This window comes from Rhopalosiphum maidis, chromosome 4 (genome assembly GCF_003676215.2).
Source record: "Rhopalosiphum maidis isolate BTI-1 chromosome 4, ASM367621v3, whole genome shotgun sequence".
NCBI lineage: Eukaryota > Metazoa > Arthropoda > Insecta > Hemiptera > Aphididae > Rhopalosiphum > Rhopalosiphum maidis.
Window position 1 is genome coordinate 31,584,493 of NC_040880.1, and position 22,630 is coordinate 31,607,122.

At 26.9% G+C, this 22,630-nt stretch overlaps 1 protein-coding gene across 2 annotated transcripts in view; it reads right to left on the reverse strand.

The window, feature by feature from the left end:
- LOC113553769 (sodium- and chloride-dependent betaine transporter) overlaps nucleotides 1–22,630 on the reverse strand; it is a 79,246-nt gene that overhangs the window by 36,496 nt on the left and 20,120 nt on the right. The window contains exon 3 of one of the 2 annotated variants that reach the window (XM_026957293.1): nucleotides 20,896–21,492. In XM_026957293.1, the coding sequence (XP_026813094.1) occupies nucleotides 20,896–21,492 (597 nt within the window). Of the gene's footprint in view, nucleotides 1–20,895; nucleotides 21,496–22,630 lie in introns of both variants that reach the window. The other variant, XM_026957284.1, reaches the window with a different exon arrangement.

Below are 22,630 nucleotides of genomic sequence, written 5' to 3' on the forward strand. Positions count from 1 at the left end.
ATATATAATTAATAACGAAAACAACGGTAACAACGTAAAAAAAGAGCCATCGAGTGTCTACTTACATTGCCAGGTTTGTCATTTTTGATGATTTAGTTTTAAATAATATCTAAGTATTATAATAGAATGACTAATAACATCAATTCTCTCAACGATCAGAATAGTTTTAAAATTTAAATAGATATTGATTATATTAGACCAATACTAAATTGGAGGAATTTTAATAATCTAAAAGTAAATATCATTACTGTCTATAAAATAATACCTACGACCTACCTACCCATAATTATATTATTATTTATAATATTGCGCAATTGTTTTGGTGTAATTATTATATCTCTCATTAGTGTGTACCTATGCCATTTCAAAATTAAAATAAATAAATATCACTTATAATGATAATCTTTTTACATCATTTAAATATAGACCTAACTAGCATCTATTTTGATGAAAACGGAAAATTATTTAAAACACACGAAAGTTAACATTCATTGTATTAAAAATATCGAGCGTTTTAATATATTATACAATATACCTAATATTATTTTAAATACATACAATTAAAAGTTCTATCGACAGATCATGAATCGGTACCCTGGATCTACAAAATGTACAACTACTGTATTTATACCAATCGTGAATTAACTGATAATCTTAGTAATACACTAAAATTTCTTTTTTTCTCGATACACTTATCGTGAAACACTCGCAATCGCTACCCACTTTTCGGCTGACCTTCGTTTCGAAAATAATCACTATTATAATATAATAAACGTTCAATGGTACGAGCATACAATAAACGATAATATGCATACTACGACATCGATCACTGGTTAAACCTAACAATATATTAATGCGTGTTAATATGCGTTTAATGGTGCAACGACATAGACATTGATTATATTCCATGGCATACGTGCTGTATGTTAAAATATAGTTTTGATAGACTTTGTCTGAGACGAAAACTGGATGAATCGATTTGAAATTCACGATTAGCTTAGACGAAGCCATTTTTATTGCCTGAAAAACACATTCTCAACTGTAATTTTATGAATATACTGTAATATACTATATTTGCAGACCAACATAATATTCATGTCTTTGCTGATGACTGGTAGATCGCGGTAACGAAAACTCAGTATATTTTATTCGATAAATTATTTATAACAGTGGACTTTTTATGATTAATAAATAATAATAATAATACCTATGTAATAATGATATTGTTAAAATATATCGATTTTTTATTACTATATTTAGTTGTTTTATATTCATTATTTTTTTTTTTTTTTACAATATATTATATGAGATGATGCAACATTATGTTTAATGTACTTTTATTGGCAAAATTAAGACGTTGTACGGATTCAGTTCTCATTTATCTCGTTTGAAACAATCGTTTCATAACACTATTATTATTATACGATTGTGTATCCTTTAGGGTTTTTTCTTGTGTTAAACAGCTTCGCACGGAAAAATTTTTGTAATTATGTAACGGCAAAACGAACACTATAGTACTATATATATATTATATAGTATTATAATTTACAGTTTTTTTTTTTAATAAACTAAAACATTTTTTAATTTTACAATTATTATTTAGTTTTTAAATTGTTTTCAATTGCTTATTCAAATTATATAATGAATTGATTTCAGTATAAAGACATTATACATATTAATATAGTGTATGCCATAAAAATTAATAATATTATAGATTAAGCATATTTTAATTTTAAAAACCAAATAACCATAACTATCATTCATTAAAAATACATTGTTCTTACTCCAGTAGAATGGTTCAAGCACCGTTAGCAGCGTTGTTTGATACGGAAATTTCGAAATAATATATTAAACACGATACACGAATACAGTTATTATAATAATTATTATTTTAAGATTAATTAACAACAATTTTTTCAAGGACATTCCGTGGTCACATTTATTTTTGTAAGGTGTTATAGAAATAATCATAATGTTAAAGTTTATATTATGGTGACATCGGTTCGCATATAATAATAAAATAAACAATATTATACATTACGACAATATCATTGTACACTTTATCCATTCATCAATAATATAACAAGAAATTCGATTCCCTAAGACGAATCTGATCGATTACCTTGAAGTTCATCTGTATTTTCGTTTACATAATAACTGGTGGGTAGTATCACTAGTATCACATAACTCGGACCCCCGACAGTGGATCGTTTTTTTTCAATTTAAATAATATATGGCTATCTACAGCAGTACAGCTATACATGTCATCAATACGATAACGGTGTGCTTTTATTTTTAAGATAAAGATGCTTAATTTTGAAAACGTATCAACGATCAATTAATATTTAATATCTAACACAAATGGCTACAAATATAACTGCAAAAGCATTCTTTAATGTTGATGTGAATCGTTAAGTTAACACAATGATCACTGATCACTATAAAGTGAGTCAGGTGGTAAGCATTTACAGAAAAATAATATCTCCATTATTTATTCCGTGCAGTGTGCAGCTTCTGCGTACGTGTAACTTATTTTATTGTACTACCCGAGTAAAATACACTTGTTGACGATCAGTCGCTGCAAACAACACACATACACAGTAGCATTTACCAACAGTATTCTCAAACACGAACGTCATACCACAAATAATTTATTATTAAATGTCAATAAAAAAATACCCTTACAACGAGCGCAGAGGTACTATACTACTATAACTTTTTGAGTAGGTACCAACAATTAAAAAAAAAATCCTCAAATAAATAGGAATAATGTCCTGTTGTTATTCTGGTATTTAAAAATCGGAAAGATTCTAAACAAAATAATGAGGAATAATTTTGTGTGCATACAACAGTATATTTAAACCAAAAAGATGGTATGCTGAAATGCTGATTTGTATAATAATAAATAAAACCATAAGATTTGATATAAGCTTAAAGATTAAAACAAATATTATAATATATTACTATACATAAACATCTGAGACAATATTATCATCATTGATTATAATTTATAACACATATTATTTTGCTAGAATTCACCAATTGTTTATTTTATAGAAATAATCTTTATAATGTAATCTATTGCATTAACTTAAAGACAGTTAAAATGTTATTAAATACATACTATATTAACTAGAAACAGTTAATATAATATTGTTATTAAAATTTACTCAAACAATAAAACATTTTAGACGATATTTCACCAAATAAAGCTAAATATACAAAGAAAATAGGCGCAAATAAAATAAACAAAAAATAACATGTCAGTAATGCACTTTTTAATATATATATATAGTTAATGTTTACAATACTATTCTGGAAATAGTGCTAATACAACGAATTGTACACATATAATGTTGAAGATTTCTGTTAAGAAAATAACACGTTTGTAATGTTCATAAGCATGAAAAAACATCGAAGAATAAATCGAAAAAACCATTGTTATAAATGGAAAACGGTTATAGTCGTTCACAGCATCAGAATATTATAGGCACGACGATGACCGTTGACAACTATATAGTATATACATCTAGACGATTTTAAGCGAAACGTGACTCGTTGAAACATCATGAATCATGACTCACGAGTATAGGTTAGCTGTTCATAATGTGAAATTTCTTTTAATTTTTAAAGATATATTTAATTATATTAATCATTATTAGTAGTATAGTACAAACAGACTTATCATAGGGTAGAGTAACAATAAATAATTCCTATTAACAGACGTAAAATTAAAACATTTCTTAAACGCATAATATCGTTTTTAAGATTAAACATAATTTATGTTAATACAATAAGAGTTAAAAACTCAGATTTTTACTAAACAAATATGACATTTGTTATAATAACAATTAATCAATTATTTGTTAAGTATAAGGTACAATAAGCAACAGCTATATTAGAAAACCATCAGAACATTTTATAAAATATGATGATATGTTAACGGTATATCAGTAGCTATATACTCATATTATATAAACAAATGAAAAATACAGAAGAATTAACTCTTGAAGAACCGTTAAATGAAAACTATAAATATAATGTCGATGGTTTATGATGATGACGACAATTAAGTTATATTTGAAATAGATGAAGATAATTTGTACAACTAGTTTTTGTCAGAGAACGACTATCAACCATCGTTATAAAATGTAATAGGAATAGCTTCAATTCAAATCAAAATAATTTTTTTTCAAAGCACAATTTTTCATGATAAATAACTTTGTACATAAACAATAGAAAGAATAATGATAATAATATAATTAAGTTTTAATTGGATTAAGATAAAGTTTGGCTTTTCTATTAAATATGACCTTTGATTTTTTTTTTAATAAAATAATATAAACGATAATATTTTATAAATAATTCAAGTAAACAAAATAATTATCACTGTGGATAAGTATACAACCCACATGAAAATATATAACACTAATATATTATAACAAATACTGCTATTACTATATATTATATTATTATGTATATAAACCAACTAGTGTTTAGATAAAATAAACTAAATAAATAACTTTATATTGACTTAGTTCAGCGATTATAATTTATACTATGTAAATCGATTATAATGTAGGTATATTTTTATATCAATGGTAACATCTATAATATCTTGTACAAAATATTACAAATGTATGTATATTATAAACATACTTGTGAAAAGTATCTAGTAACAGAAATGTATATATAGGTATGTAAAAAAAGTAGTCGAAATGAGTACAGTATTCATTTGTGCTCTAAATTACTGCAGCAAATACAAGTTGTATAATTTATTTCTAATATACCTATATTGTTGTTTTTTTAACACTTTATTGAATAATATCTATATAACCAATTTAATATATTCTAAGTTATCATAGATGTCATAACTATACAATATAATTCTAAAATATCAAACATCAAAACGAAAAAACTTTTTTTTACCTAACCTATTTGAATAATTACACCAATCTCGATTTCAGATTCTGATGTCATAATCTAATCGAAAAAAATAACCATAAACAGTTGAAACGTATCTATTGACTATTATATTATTTTAATTAGTATACAATAGTACTATGATACGATATAACACAAAAACCCAGCAACGAGACACAATGCTGCTCTATTTATCGGTAATCGATATTTTTTCAAAGTAAATAACCAAATACGAAATAAACCGCAATAAAACGTTATTCGTACTCAGTCTATAGGTAAAGATAACCGCATGCCACAACATATTATTATAACCACAACATTAGCGCTTTAGGTGTTAGAACTTAAGCGTAGTTGTACACTTGCGAAACAAAAATTATTATACCTATTAAAAAGACATATTATTTTATTAAACATTTTATTAATCGCTAAATAATCGCTAAAACCATCAGATTCGTGTACATGTATGTATAAACTCGTAAAATCAGAAAATACGACCTTAAAATAAAAATAATATGTCAAAGTTGTAGGCATATGAATGAAAAAGTTTTAGTTTTTCATCGGTGAAGTCATAAAATTAATATACGCGTTTACCAAACTTAACGAGCAAAAAAGAAAAAGAAAAAATATGCGAACGCACAGATCTATACAATATTTATCAGCAATTAGCATCGCCTCAAGCTTTTGGCGAAAAGGATCCGAGAGTGCCACACAACTGATGTGTACTACATTCTTTATACTAATTTATATTATTAATATGACGCGTCGTTAATACTAATTTTAATATTATTAATTATTATAATACATTATTACGCACGCGATTGATCGCTCGTTATAAATGATTACCTGCGGTCGCTGCAGTCACGGGCTGTGCTCTGTGAATTTATTGGAGGCACGACGGCTCTGTCCGTGGATGATCTCTATCGGCAATATCACGCGCTCACGTATTTTACGATATATTATAATATATATAATATTATGAACGGATAAACGACAGCGATTGTTAGTCGATTTCCGGATTCGGCCGCGGAGTAACGCACGCACTATTGTCGTTGTTGTCGTTGTTGTTGACGACCCGGCCGGACGGCGACACGAGTGAAGCAGGAGCAGTTATCGCGTATCGCCCGCGACGACGACGACGACAACGCTTGCGGCGCGACGACCGCGACGACGCCCACGCTACAGCGCGAACCGATCATCGTGGTGGACTCGTCTGTACGCGGTGGTACGTCGGCCGCCGATTATCTGTCGTACCGTTATCGCCTATATGTTCTGATAATATGCGTTCAAATAATATACTATTATAATGTCACCGCGTTTCCGCGTTCGTTTGACGAGGTATAAAGAGTGTCGCGGGTCACGTGTAAGATTCCGGCCCGCCGAGGCGGCGGCGTGATCGGCGTTCGGACGTCTGCGTGAACTCGACGACGACGTACGACGCACTACGTCAAAAACAAAAAAAGTATATGATACCGATAAACCGCAGACTGGTTACGTATCTTCTGACCGATGGTGGTAATATTATTGCGAATATATCATTCGACGAAAACTATACGCGATTAAAAAAAAAAGAAACAGACATAGAATTGGCAGCCACCGTTATACTACCAATGATACCGATCGGAAAATGACGATTTTCACGCGCGCACAAAACGGTACCGACTGTCCGCGGAAGTGGAGGCGGAGGACTGCGTCAGCGGCGGACGACACGCACAGGCAACGGCCACACGGCGACGACTGAGGAGCGGTATGCACGCGGCGCGTACAATGGGATGGTATAATAATGTATAGGTAGGTACCTACGTAGGTAGGTAGGTAAATAGGTAGGTACAAGCCGCCGTCGACGAACGGCTGCGGAGACCGTTCGTACGCGCGCGAACAAAATAATATAATATTATTATGGAGAAAAGAACGTGTCCGCGCGCCACCGCTGAGGTCATCGGGTTTGAATTATGATTATTATTGTTATGTCTTTATAGTTATAACTGCGCGATATGAAATATATCGGGGTGGGACCATATTAAATTGTCTCTATAAACGAGACACCGTTTACCTACACTATTCGTTTTCCTCGAAAATAAAAAAAAGACAGACATGGACTGCTCATATTTATGTTCTGGACTAAAATCGTGTCTATTGTCTTTCGTATAAGTAGAACTAAATTTTTAGCCAAAAAATGATAGGTACCTATTTCTTATTCGATATTGTAAAAAACTGGTTTATATAGCATACGTTCTATACAAAAAGTCTATGATGACAAACGATTATTTTACCAATTTACACCCATATTGTAAATGTATACCCACTCAGTGTTATGTTGTAGAAACCTGGTGAGTAAGGTGTAAATGCCATGTGTTCTGGGATGTAATAATTTGGCCATATTTTGAAATTATTATAACTATCGGTATAAAATATAATGCATATTATTATCTACCTATGTCTTAATTTTTATTTTATACGTTTGAGTCATGTGCAACGTAATTTCAATATTTATACTACATATGAATATATACATATTAACGTGCTTTAATATATTCATTAAAGTTTCCCTTAGAAATCATTTTTAAAATAAACCGAAAAAGTATTCCACTTCAAAATAGTCGAAAAACCTTGACAAAACCACACCTATCTCAATAGTCTTAGAAGACTACGTAAATCGTACACCAATTAGACAACTTATAAATAAGATTCATATAAACTGAAACGTTCGTAACTATATGTAATATTGTAATTATAACTGTGTAAAAACAATAAATAGACATATTGATACAAAAGTTAAATCAATTTATAAAATAAATAAAGTAGATAATTATACACAAATATGAGTATTTCATATTATACTATATAACATTATGTTATTTATTTAAATATCTATATTTCCAAAAAATAATTCTAAATACTTATTAATAATAAATTATATATACATAATATGTATATTATGTATATATTAATTTTTATTTTGTGAATTGACTTACTTAGTTATAAATACGGATAGAAACATAAAAAAAGTGGATTAAAATATGAATAAAATATATATCTAATATATGTAATATGTATATTTATATATATAGTTCAATGCCAAATTTTTTCAATATAAATTTACATTATTTTATTTATTTTATTTGTAAATTTTACATTATATTGTTATTATAGCTTCTACTTTCTACTGAATAATTATATAAAATATTTTCTAAAAAAGTTTCCTATAAAGATAAACTATAGATTTGTGTGTGTAAATCGCCTTTATCGATAAAACGCTTTTCTTAATTTGAATGCTTATACATACATTCTTACTGCCGAAATCTAATTACACCTAATTTATTATATTATTTTTATTGATAAACTCAAACACAGTTATATAAATAATTCACACAATATAGTTTTCAAATGCTTCAACACAAATCAATGTCAATAAATAATATCTAATGAAAATGCTAAAACGGCGAGGGAAACAACGATTCAGGAGCATAAACATTAAACACTCTGTAGTAAACACACCTTATACTCAACTGCAGTTTTTTAAAACTCAGACAATAACTTGAGCTCTTCTGTCAACTAACCAAACCAAGAATTTAAATTATAAGTGAATAATCAAAAAGAAGGTACTAATGAATGCTAGGTAAATTCAGGTTTACTTAAAAAAAAAAGATAAGTAACGACTAATATTAGTTTACAAATATTATGAAATATAACTAATATAAGTGACATATTAATATCATTAGAATGACCGGATACGACCATCTTGGCTCGTAGTATAAATTTAAGAAAATAAACTTTTTATATTTTCTACATCTGCACAAAAATTTGTGAAAAACACAAAACGATTTTTAATTACTCGACAATTCGATAATAATATAATCATTCATAAATTATTACATTAATTTATAATACATAATAGTAAGATGACACAATTTTATATAATAAGTAAGTAGTTTTTTTAAATAAATATTTCATTATGCGTAATAGTGATAGGATGATATAAATGACTAATGAGTACTGGCAATAGCAATCTTAAGTAAAGATAAAATAAATATTTGTAACACACACACTCGATAATTTATTTGGGTGACACGTTTGTTTATATCAAAGATAACAAGTAAAACAAATGAATAAACGTATAAAATATATATCTTTATTATGCGCACCTAGTACGAACAACCTATTTACAATACTTTTATTATATTAAAATTATTACATTGATTAGATTTAAAACGGAGTAAGGATTCTATAATGCAATGAAGTATTTTTGTTTTAAATATAAGTAAACAGTACATTTTATGTAAGATAGCATATAATTGCACTAAAACTTATATGGTTCGCCTTTACCGTACTATAGACTCGAGACAAATTGTACATTTACATATTTAATACCAAAGAGAACATTATTTGTTAAATACTTTTCCCACAAATAAGATCATGAAAAATAGAAAAAATAGTGGTATAGCTGATTAGCTTTGCTTGGAATCAGTTTTCTATGATTCCAAATTTTTGTTTTTAATAGTGTGCCACTTAAATTTTTTGCAATATCTCAATAATTTGTGTGCTAGTTCTGACACTAATCTTTTTATTGAACTAAAAATTGTAGAGTGTGTAATACCATCATTAGGTTGTAACATTAGGTAGTGATATATACCAACTGCTAATATTATTTTTCTGATGAGTTAATAAAGATAATATCGACAAAATATATGATATACTTAATGTAAATTAAATAATACAATTTCGAAATATTAATCACATATTCAATATGTAATAAAATATGTTTTTCAGGGTAAATATTATTTGACATAATAATAATAATGAAATAAATTTACTTTGAATTAATTCATAAACAATTATATACACACTTGAATTAAATTATATGTTTTTAAGTAGTTAAGCTACATATATTTCTCAATAATATACAATTATTAATTAACATGTTTTTGAGGATTCTTATCGTAATTTAAATACAATTTAAAATAAATGAAAATACAAAAAATATCAAATGATAAAACTTTATATAGGTATTGTTTTTATATATGAAATAATTTTTTTCTTAGACAAAAGGAAATAATGCTAAACAGAATCATAGTTCATAAATCACTGTCACTGCACTATTTTAGAAAATAAATTGAATTGAAAAATTATAGTATTTATATTTATAATTTTTTTAACATTGCACTGAATCAATATTGAAGTTAAAAATATTAATGGAACAGTATATTGCAATGTCACCCCGTCGATTATCACAAAACTGCCAAATGTAATATAATTTTTTATTAGGCACAATATAATAATAAAATTATTTAGCAAATGATGGGCTAAGTACCATGCCCTCTCATAGTGCATTCTAGTAATGCCATTACCCTAATATACTTGTTATTTTAAAAACGGTATTAATAGGTATTTATATAAATGATATAATAGTAGGTAATAATGATCAAGGATATATAGTTTTTAGAAGTTTATTTACGACATTATAAAATAAATATAATGTTATGTATATTATATTATGTTATACATACTTATTCTTTATTAATGATAATCCTAATGTCATTAACTGTTCACACATTTTTCTATTTTCGGATGACATTAAACTCATAAAAATAATTAATTTTCATAATGATGCAATTGGCTTATAAAATTATATCAATAATATTCAAATTTGGTGCTCAATAAATAGTCTACCATATCGACAAATGTAAATTTATGCGTTTTAACTTAACAAAAAAAACCCCATCAATTTTTTATAATATACTATTTTTAATTCAAATATTGAACTTTTATTAAATTTTAAAGATCTGTGCATAATTTTTGTGCCAAAATTCAATTTTCAGCACCTAATGAAATGATATAAAGAAATCAAACGATGCGCAACTTAAGCTTTATTAAACGAATTTATGGTTCTTTTAATGATTCTTCATCATTAATAAATATTTATTCATTATTGTTCATTTGTATACGCTCTAATCTAGAATAATGTCCTTTAGAATGGATGAACAATAGATTGAAACAAAATTCTATTATTGGATCAGTTCAAAACCATTTCTTACGCTTTATTTCTTAAACATTTAGTATACATGGACCTCTTATTGTTAAACTAGTTCAAAATTACTAACATTTCCTTTTAAAGAAAGATTATATTACTATAACAGCAACTTTATAATATACTTTTGGATGGCATCAATTGCGCAGAGCTCCCCTTATTTACCCCCTTACTCCAATAAATAAATAACAGTCTATTCTATCCCACTCCTACTACAAATTATATAATTATATGTCTAATAGTCCTTTTATTTTTTTAATGGTTTTTGGTAATTCTAACATTTTTGATTTTATTTAGAAATTCTCATTTTTTCTCGTTTTATTTTCTTCTAAAAATGTTTTCATTATGTGACTATACAGTATACATTATACATACATATTATTATTTTTATATTAATTATTACATATATATATATGCATGTATACCTAACAATCATATTTATATTTTTTTCTTTTAACTGCCATATTCAATAACTACGTGTTATATGTATAAAAGGACTTCGATCCGTATGTATTAATAAATAAATGTATTAAATATAATTTAAATTTTTTGATAAAAATTTTAATATTTTTAAATATCATTGGGTCATTAAAAAATAAATTATAAATAAAAAATAATTTTTTTTAATAAATTTACTGTATAATACACATTAACTACATAGGATAATAAAATTTATCTGTGCAATTTTAAGTTATATTGCATACTTTTTTTATTGAATCATTTACACTTAAAGAACCTTGAATACTACTATTATAAATACTTTTTTATATATTTTTTATAGAAGATTTAAATACATAAATAATTTCAAAAATTATTTGATTGAAATTTTGGCCAATAATATAAAATATATCCTTTAAATGTATCGTACATAAATAGACATATATCACATGCCACAAACTATAAAACTCTACTTACCTACTTATGTCTTGTAAACTTCATAATTTAAGCCTAACTATTTTACAGTTATTAAAAACCGGTTTTAAACATTTAATTTGGTAACGTACAAAAATTGATCATTGATAAATGAACTATAATCAACTCCGAATCAACTAGAAATAATAAGACAAATTTTATGTTTTATATTAAACACGGTAAGTATAATAATTATAATATGCTTATCGCTTATGTTTGAATATCAAATGATAATTAATAATATTAAACAATTTAAAAATTTATATAAATCTGGTACCTCACTTAATACTGTGGATTTATATTTTTATTAATAATTGAGTGTAGAATTTTAATAATATCTAGTAAAATAATAAAAAAAAAAATATATATTATTTGATCTAGAAGTGTAATATGTAGTATTACATCATAAAAGACATAAAACTTAAAAATAAAATATTATATACCTGTAATCAAATTGTGAAATTGAATTAATTATTTGATAAACCAACTTTTTTATCATACCTATTTAATATTTAAAATGATTTGTTAACTAAAAATTGATGATTATAAGATTATCAATTAGAATCATTAAAATAGTAATTTGTTTTGTTAAAATCTAGATTATTTCAACTTCGCTTTGAATTGATTGAAACATTTTAAACCATGACTATTTTCTAATGATTTAAAAAAAAAAAAGATTGTACTTATTTAAACAGTAATTTATATTGAGTATATTGTAATGTAATTTATTAGCCATTATCTCCGAAAAATACCCTTGAAGTTTTAAAACACTTTAAATTTAAAACATGAAATAAAAACTATTTTATTTTCTAACAGTTGTCAATTTAAATGTTATGTACATTATCTCCATAAACGATATGACATCAAACCAGATTAGTATTAAAACAAGTGCGATTACTCGAATATTTGATTGAAAATTCATCAAAAACACAACAATTGCTAAATTCTACAAATAAATATTTTAAATGAGATTTGTTTGATATATCATTTTTATATTTAAAAAATATATATATTTGTATGAAGACGATAATACTGCATCTCGACAGCCAACACTAATGAGTAACAATTAATGATAATACTGTGTATTATAATATAATATAAAAGCTGTTTAGACGAAAATCTGGGTTTAGGTGTTTGACATGCCATTGAAAAGCACTGCGCGTAAAATTAAAACTATGAAAAGCCGGTTGTAAAAAAAATAAAAAACAATAATTTAAATACTTAAGATATTGTATTATATCACGTACGTCATCCAATTTAAAAATAAGCGGTGTGGCGATAAACAACTAAAATAAACACATAATGTAATATACTAATATATTATAAGAACATCACAGGGGATTTAGGTTCACATGACTCTACTTTTGGAAGACACTTAATAAAGCTATACCCGTAAGATATTGTATGTGCATTGCACACTATGATGCGGTGAAGTCAACACACTCATCGGTTCCACTACCAATGTTAATGAGGCGATCATTCAATTATTATACATTATATACGTATACTATATATATTATGTACACTGGTGTATTACGTGGAGAAATCTAGAATATATTATATATATATATATATATATATATGTGTGTGTGTTTGCGCGCGCGCCTGTGTATATATATTTAATAACTTTACTATCCACATATTATTATTATAATAGTGAAACGCATAGATACACAGATTTGATAATAAAACGCATTACAATATCTCGATTGTTTTCGGTCAAGTGAGAAACTCGAGTTTTAATAAATTTATTACAATATAGACTGCATGATGTAAAAATAAATAAACAATCGACTATAATTAAAAAACAAAAGAATACCGTCGAAAATCTTTAGTGGTATAGGAACAAAAAAAAAATATAATACAAATACTGATAAGATTACTGCTGATTGTCCGATATATACAATATACCTAACCTACGTATGTAACACGCACCATATTTATTATAACGGTCATCATCCATGGGCGTCATCGTGACACCACACTACGAGCCACTTTTCCCCAAGTGTTTCACGTTTGTATTTTATTCGGTCGATTAAAACGTAATTTTTTCACACGAAACATCACAAGACAGTTTAAGGTTTCGTAATATTATCCGACAAGTAAACGCAATTTGTGTAATAATAGCGTGACGGCGGTGTGCAAGCTCAGATCAAAAAATGTTTATTTTTCAAAAATCAATAGCTTGTCTCTATGCGTTCACTCCCAATCGTTCTTATACGTTGAAAATTTCACGATTTTACTGGAAATATAAATAGATAACAATAATTGTGAAATTTAATAAAGAATACTAGAAATTTGTATTAGAACAACTTCAACAACTTATGTAACAATAAATAATTTTCAAGCGCAAATATAAATAGGTATTGAGTGATCCTTTATCAAATAATAATAAATAACACTCAATGGCATTTTCAAAATCAAAATGTATACAAATATTTTATGAGTTATAATTTAAAATAGTATTTAAAGTTTAGATAACTGAAATAGTTGACAGCTATATTTTGTGATATATCCTATCTAACCATTCTGTTCACCTACATTTTAAATACTTGTATAACTCATAATCATAAACTATTCATTCCAATTTCGAAAATATTTTGTTTTAGAATTTGAATTTAAAAATGTATGTTGCAATTTAAAAAAAAGTAATTAACTTAAAAAAATGATAACGAAAAAAAATATTAAAAATTACTTAAAAAAAAAAATGGTGTTAATTTATTTCAATAGTTAATAGATTTGGAAACAATGAGTATTGTTCGGGGAAAGAATTACATCATATATTATATTTTTATTTAAAAAACCACAAAAATATAATCAAAAATCTACTTGCTACGGATTATAATAATATGATGGATTGATGGACTTATGTCTTATTCCATGGATTGTGCTTAACTGTTTATATTTATCGTTTGCTATTAACTGCATTTTTTTTTTTATTGTACTTAAAAATTAATCGAGATATAGTTGTAAATTATATACACAACTCTAATCATAATCGAATTGCATAACTATCTAGTAATGTGTAAATTCAAATAATTTGAAGCCCTATTAAGTTTGTAACAGTTAGAAAAGTATTGGGACAACTGCTCCTGTATACAAATGTACTTATATTATTATGTAACTTAATGTTTGTGCTGCAGTACATACTTCAAAATGTTGGTCTTCTTAAATCTTATAATAATAAAGGTGTGTCTAACATAAATCATTATTATACTTTTGTTTTATTAGATCATTTTGAAGAAAGAACAGTCGAACAACGATAACGAACACGATAATGATAGATCGTTATGCTGAGAGCACGCAAAAATACTTAACCTCTCGTGAGTTTATAAGTTACTCAACTATTAGGTACCCCTCGACGAATTTATATTCTTATGGCATAGCATTTAAGAGACTTTCGAAACCATCGATCACTGAAATTTAGATGCTCCTAAAAATAATCTGTTTCTGAATAACTTATAATTTCAAATATACTTAGTTTGGTGATTAAAAATACTATAATTAAACTTAAATTTTCTTCAACTTTACTATCGACAGTGATATCACTATTGATACGGGTATACTTAGTGATATATATATATATAATATTGTAGTTTGTAAAAATAAACTTATAAATATACTAGAAAGTACCTAGTCTTATAAGTATATTGATTACTTTTTATTTTTATAGATGTGTTTTTTTACATTAACTACCGATATACCAATTTAAAATAAATGTGTATACAGTATATTCCAATCGAAACTAAAAATTAAACATTGATACAAATATAAATAAAATATAAAAGTACCCTACAAATTTAGTCATATAAATATTTTACCTCTCTAGCCGTTATCTTATAAATTATATCAATATATCATTATTATCATTTTTAATAAAAAAAAATATTGAATAACTTTTAATAAAATAAAATACAGCTGTCCAAGGTTTTATTTCAGTTTTTTTAAAACGTATTTAATTTTACTCCGGGCTGGTGACAGAACGCACAAGATACTTCCACGTAGGATGCCCAAAGTCAAGGCCGTACCTAACCTCCTCCTCCCCCCCCTGAAATTTTTTCATGTTATATTATGTGGTAGTAAAATAACCTATACAATATTATAATAAAAATAGAACACAATGTTTTAGCGCAAAATCCCTTCAGAAATTATTTTCCAGTTACAGCCTTGCCCAAAGACACCAACTTCCTTATGGATCAAAGAAATAGACAGTTTTAATGTAACTCTACCACTGTTATTTATCAATTAAAAAAGTATAAGATGAGTAAGTTTGGAAAATTCTAAAAAAAACTTGGGTAAAATAATGGTAGAATATGATGTATGACGATTTGTAAAAATTTGTACAACATTAGTAATATACTAATATATTAGAAATGTATCTAGTATTTATTATTATATAATTAATCAATTAATTACCAAAAGAAAAAAAAATGTACTTAATGCATTTAAATGTGTACCAGTTTCAAGTGCATACTAATCGAATACAACCTATTAGTAGCTCTAAGCTATTATATACATACAATCAATATACACTTATTAGTAACTAGTAATTAAACATGAAAAATGATTTAGGATAAAACTATGATCTATTAATTATGTAGTTCAATTAACATTTAATAAATTATATAATATGAGCTCAATAACCAAGGAATAATTTGATATGTTCACTGTTGGTTTGAAATATGATTGTTGTGCTAACGAGTTCGATTTTATAACCAGGAAATATCAAGTATAATGTTATTTGGTCTAACCGATCAAACAACAACTAGACCAAATAGGCTTATCCAAATTAGTTTTTTTGACCTAACTTTTCTAAATAACTATATCTTTCTTTATCCAGATAGATGTAAAGCCTACCTTTTTTTTTATTCTTGAATGGAAATAAAATATATATTAATATGAAATCTCATATCCGATATCCAATACCGACACCGAAATAACTCATCAAATTTATATTTAAAAATGACTGAAAAATTGTATTTGCAAGTTTCCGACTTCAGACATGACGATACACATTGTATTAGTATTTATTATTTTTTAGTTATGTACTCCAAATTATTTCCAATTTCTTCAGCACCTGACGGTACATCACCACCACTATACCAATCTTTTATTCCGTTATTCATCAAAATTCTTCGTTACGATATCTCGTTAGAAAACTGCACTCTTGCAACAAAAATATAACGAATCATGCAACTTATTTATTACCATCGTTCTTATAATATAATAAACACTGCGATAATAATTAATTTTATGATTATTTTTCTACTTGAATTCAATAATATGTAATATATTCCTATATTAATATTATGCAGGCCTAAATATGCAAGCCGAAATCAAACTAATAAACACATACCGAACTACGCATAATTACGAACTATCAACACATTACAAACTAAAAATTGTTAAACATCTAAAAATAATACACTCATTTAACCTGTATTTGCAGTAAAATTTTTATTGATTAAACTACTAAGCTGTAGAGAGTCATAAGAGGTCCCACTTGCAATATCAAAATGAAATGTAGAAGTTACTAAAAGTATAGTTCTTTATTTGCATTTCAAATGTTTTGAACACATACTTAATTGACATTGCCTAAGACAATTTACCTTTAAATTTATCTAAAGTTTGTATGGATTCGAAAAACAATAAAATATTGTATAATATAATCATTATAATCAATAATATTTTAAAGTGTAAATAAAAGCGATTATTTAAAATTTATAAGTATATAAGTACAAAAAAAATCTTTAAAATGATTAAATAATGATTTTAAATAACTATTATATATTAGCCAACATATGTGATCTAAATAAACAATAAGTTAATACACTTTAATAAAAAAAAAGTATTAATTAAATACTAGCTAATTGTTCGGAATACCAATTCATAATACAAAATTTTTAAAATGTATTAATAAATCTCAAGACTGTTGTAAACAAAGTAGAATAAAGGTAACTGGATTAAGACACCCGTTTTTAATAAAGAAACATTTTTCCGTCAAATTTTTAAGCGTGCCATCTGGATATTTGATGTAATAAAAATACATCAACACGTTTCTAAAAACTTAAACTCCAACGAATATAGTTACCAAGACGTGCTTTAAATTCGAAGTCATAAAAAAAAGTTATAAAAAAAGTAAGTATATAAAAATGTAAACATTTATTCTGAATCATAGATGTTATAATACTACGACGGAAACATGTATTTATAACTTATAGCAGGTGTTGGTAAACAACGAAAACTTAAGAGTATATTTTAAATAAAACTTCACCTGTCATATTTTCTATTTGTACAATTTACACCTGTCCGCCTGTATGATACAGTCGTGCTCCTTTTCAACCGGATGGTCATTCCGCGAAAAATAATTTATTACCTATGAAATTATTATATAGTATAATATCCAATATTTATATGTATATAATATTATAATATGTATATATTTATAAACTGAAATGAAGAACTATTTTTTCAGTGTTAAAATTATTACACCAATTGGCAATGATGATAAATTGTTATGTAATTATATTGAATACCTAATGAATATACTATGTACAAGAAATAATTATATCATTGAAAATACGTTAAATGTGCAATTTTATTTATGATGATTTAATGTTGTGAGATAATTTGCGGTTAGGGAAACCTTGATGAAGGTCTTATATTAAGCACACAACATTTGTTGGTCTTTGAATTTGGTTTAGCTTAGCTGCTAGATCAATTTGCCCTTGTTAAAGGAATTAAAAGTAAAAACGATTCGTCATAATATATTTAATTTATTTAAATTATACTAAAACGTAAAATTACATATTTAATATTTTTTTTTTAGTTTTTAATATTTAGTTCAATTAAAAAAGTATGATTTGCAATTTGTGATTTGTTTAATCGTTTTTCTAGTTTTTAAATATCAGATATTTCAAAATAATTAGGTATTTAAATTAAATTAAAATCTACTAATATCAACTTTATTAGTAGAGAAGTATGAATCATATTTTTTAAATGAGTATGTTAATCAAACTATTTAAAACGTTTAAATTCGTGAAAATAATACATTAGTCTTTAAGTTGTGAAATTTATACGCCAACATAACATAGACATAATGGCATTATATCAATAATTCAGATGCAGAAAAATTAGTCAAACACATTTTTAGAAGGTTGTATTTTGTATGTTCGTAGTCCGTAGGTGCCTATCAATAATTTTAAAATGTATTAACTTTTGTTTATTATAACAATAAATCGCGAGTATTTATATTCTAACAGGATTAAGAAATGTTCTAAAACCGTTTTTAAATTATAAAATTTGAATCCCGTAGATTGATATGTCCCGATGTTAAAAAGGTGGCATATGGTGATGATATTTACATGTATTCACATTTATTGTGATCAACAACCATTACTTTCAGTATTGAAAATTGTTGGTTAGGACATGATAAATAATTGACCATGTAACCCCAATAATTGTTAAATAATAGATAAAATCTAATAAGGTCATGAATTTATAACATACATATATATTTTAAACCAAGGCGAATCTATGATTTTACAGAGCAAAAAGTTATTTATTTAAGTACCTACCTGCAACTCAAAAGTATAATATTATACGCATATATTTTAATTGTTCCCACATTCAAATTTGAAATTAACAGTAGGCGATACTATATTATTATATATATATATATATATGTATATATGTTTTATTTTATGTTTAGTCGATATTTCTTATCACATAATAATTGTAAAACTATTATATAATAATATGGAAATGGCAATAATTGACATTAAAGTTTAACATTAGTAAACTTAAGTCACCAACGAAACGCTCTACAATAGTAAACAGTGGTTTAATAAAACATAAACGCGCACGTGGAATTATCGTGACCTAAATATATAACGTACGAATACTACCTATTGTAATATGTATATTATGTACACAACTTTATTATTTTAGCAGGTATAATATTTCGTAAATTTCGCACTTACAGAAATTGTATGTCATGCACAAAAAACCTTTACGTACATTATATATAAGTAATTCTTTTTGAAATACGATTTAAATTGGTGTGTTATACAATATACTTTTATATTGTAGCAACTTAATTTTTAAAGACTTGACAGATTCTGAAATAAGTATATCAATATGTGTATAAGTACATTTTGTAAATCACACGCGCAATCGTAGGTAGATATTACAATTGTTTCACATCAAAATATTATATTCAAATGACAATGGCGATCAATGATCAATGAGATACATATTATATACAAATCGACCAATGTAAATGTTATCAGTCGTCAATACTAATATACATTATAAAATGCACAAATTGTGTATATCATATTTACACATACCTATTATTAATTATTATACTAAAGTATTGAAATTTAAGCAAAATTTACGTGACCCTGTAACGCCTTAAATTAAGTTGATCTCTATCATTAAGTAGTATTAGTTATAACTACTAACTAATACTTAAATTACAACTATTTAAATGTCCACATGTAATACACACTTCTGACTTTAAATTATTAAAATATCCGTATATTTCGAATCACACCATCTAACAAAGACACAAAGTCGATCGTTTATATTTTTTTACTATATTATATATAACAAGGTACAACTGTACCATGACGCGACCTCATAGCAGGTGAGTGATCTACTATAAAATACACGTTGTTCAAAATAGACGATGCTCTTTCATCCAACTAGTAACCCATGTACGAACTTTATTAATAAATTTATTTTTTAACTATTATTTTTACAAATAAATTAAATGTTCATTTGATTTTTTTGATACTCACCTTTACTTTTTTTTTTAGATAAACGAGTATATTAAGATTAAATTGTACTGACCCCAGATAATTTCCAGATTTCTTTAAATATCTCTTCAAAAATATTAATCTTAAATTGAAATCCCTAACTGACATAATTGACAAACAATATGAAATTAAATTAAAGAAAAAAATTATGCTAATCCATAGAAATCTTTTAGCCCTAGTTTAATTATTAAGATCACGATTGCGTACACTAACCTGATCGACGCGACGAGCCTCGGTTCCTGCCCTGGTTCCCGAACGCCTCCTGGCGCCTGCAGCTGCCCCGCATCCGGTTCGGCAGCGGTGTCGTCGGCGACTGCGATGGTCGTCTGTAACTGGAGCCCCTCATGTCGCTGCACCATCATCGCCGTGGCGACGGCGTCTTGGACGCTTCTCCTGCGACCGTACTGTCTGGGTCTGGAGGGCGACGTCATCGGCGACCGCAGCCTGTCGGCCACGTCCACCGGAAACGGGATCGACGACGATGGGCCGCGCGTCCGCGGTTTGGGCCTAGACGCTGCCCTGGAACCACTCGCGGCCACCGTAATCATAGCAGGCGCGGTGGCGGTGGTGTTGGTATGTCGGTGGTATGGCTCTGTGATTGGTGGCGGTGGCCGGCAACTGTCGCTGCGGTAATGACGGTGATGTCGCTGTGGTACCCGTGCCACCGAAATTGTCGCGTCCGCCGGCCACGGTCGCCTGTCGTCTGTTGATGGCCCCGGTTCCCCGGGCAACCGTTCATTGCTCAAGCGCCGTTCTGCTGTCGCCTGCACCGCGGTAGTAACGCTTACTGCCGCCGCCGATTCTGGTGAACTGCTGTAAAGAAAACGCATTCCAAAAATATTATTACAAGTTGTTGTTACTGAAACTGGTCGAAGAATTTTATCATGATTTCCAGTCTAAACTATACCTATATAACTGATTAGCGACTATATATTTTACATCTCTTAACGAAATAAAACATTTATATAGCAATATTATTATTATTTTTTTTTATTGCAATATTTTGATATCAGTCTACTCGTATTATTATTTTATTTCAAAGTGTTTTTGTTTTTATTATAACTCTTATTTAACCGTTGTCGCTTATCAATATGTCGACAACGTAAAATATCAATATTATATCACATAATAGATTATGTACTCATATAAACTCTCATGCTTATCAAATTTAAATATGGATTTTAATTATAAATATATATATATATGACATTTTGTAACCTACTAATATGGTATTATCATCATGATCATTTGACGCCTAGTCAGAAATTGAGAAATATGCGTTGGTTTAAAGGTAATTTTTTTATAATTTAACATATATTAATGATAATTTATAAACATTTTTGAGTAGGATTGGAATACGTATCTTATTCATTGTTACGTTTTTAATATAAATATGTGTAGGTAAATTTAACAAGTTTACATTTTTAACCACCAGCAAGTTATGTAAAATCAGCAGTTGAATTCTATTGAAATATACCCTTATGTATAACAACAAAAATAAACTATCCTCTATTCAAACATAGATATTTTTTTTAAAAAATCATATTTTTCCTTGATATTTGAGTGTAAATTCATATTTCACGCAATATTTCAATACTTACAATAATTATAATAGTTGTAATGATATACATTTATAATGTATTAAGTATCTACCAAAATCAAAAAAAAAAAAAATCTCAACATATTGTGTATTCGTTCCTATTTTATTAATATAGTTGTGGAATTTCGATATATTATATTTATCTCAGAACGATAATTTGGAACTATTCTCCAAACAACACATATATTGCCAATACATATGACAATGGTCAACATTTTGTATTAATTGTTATTTTTTGTGTGTCTATTTCCGTCATTTTTATTTGTATTGCGTAAAAAAGAATTATATTTATATTTTTTTTACATTTCAGAAGTTCTTTGATTCTTTAATGCATCAGTGTGGATTACA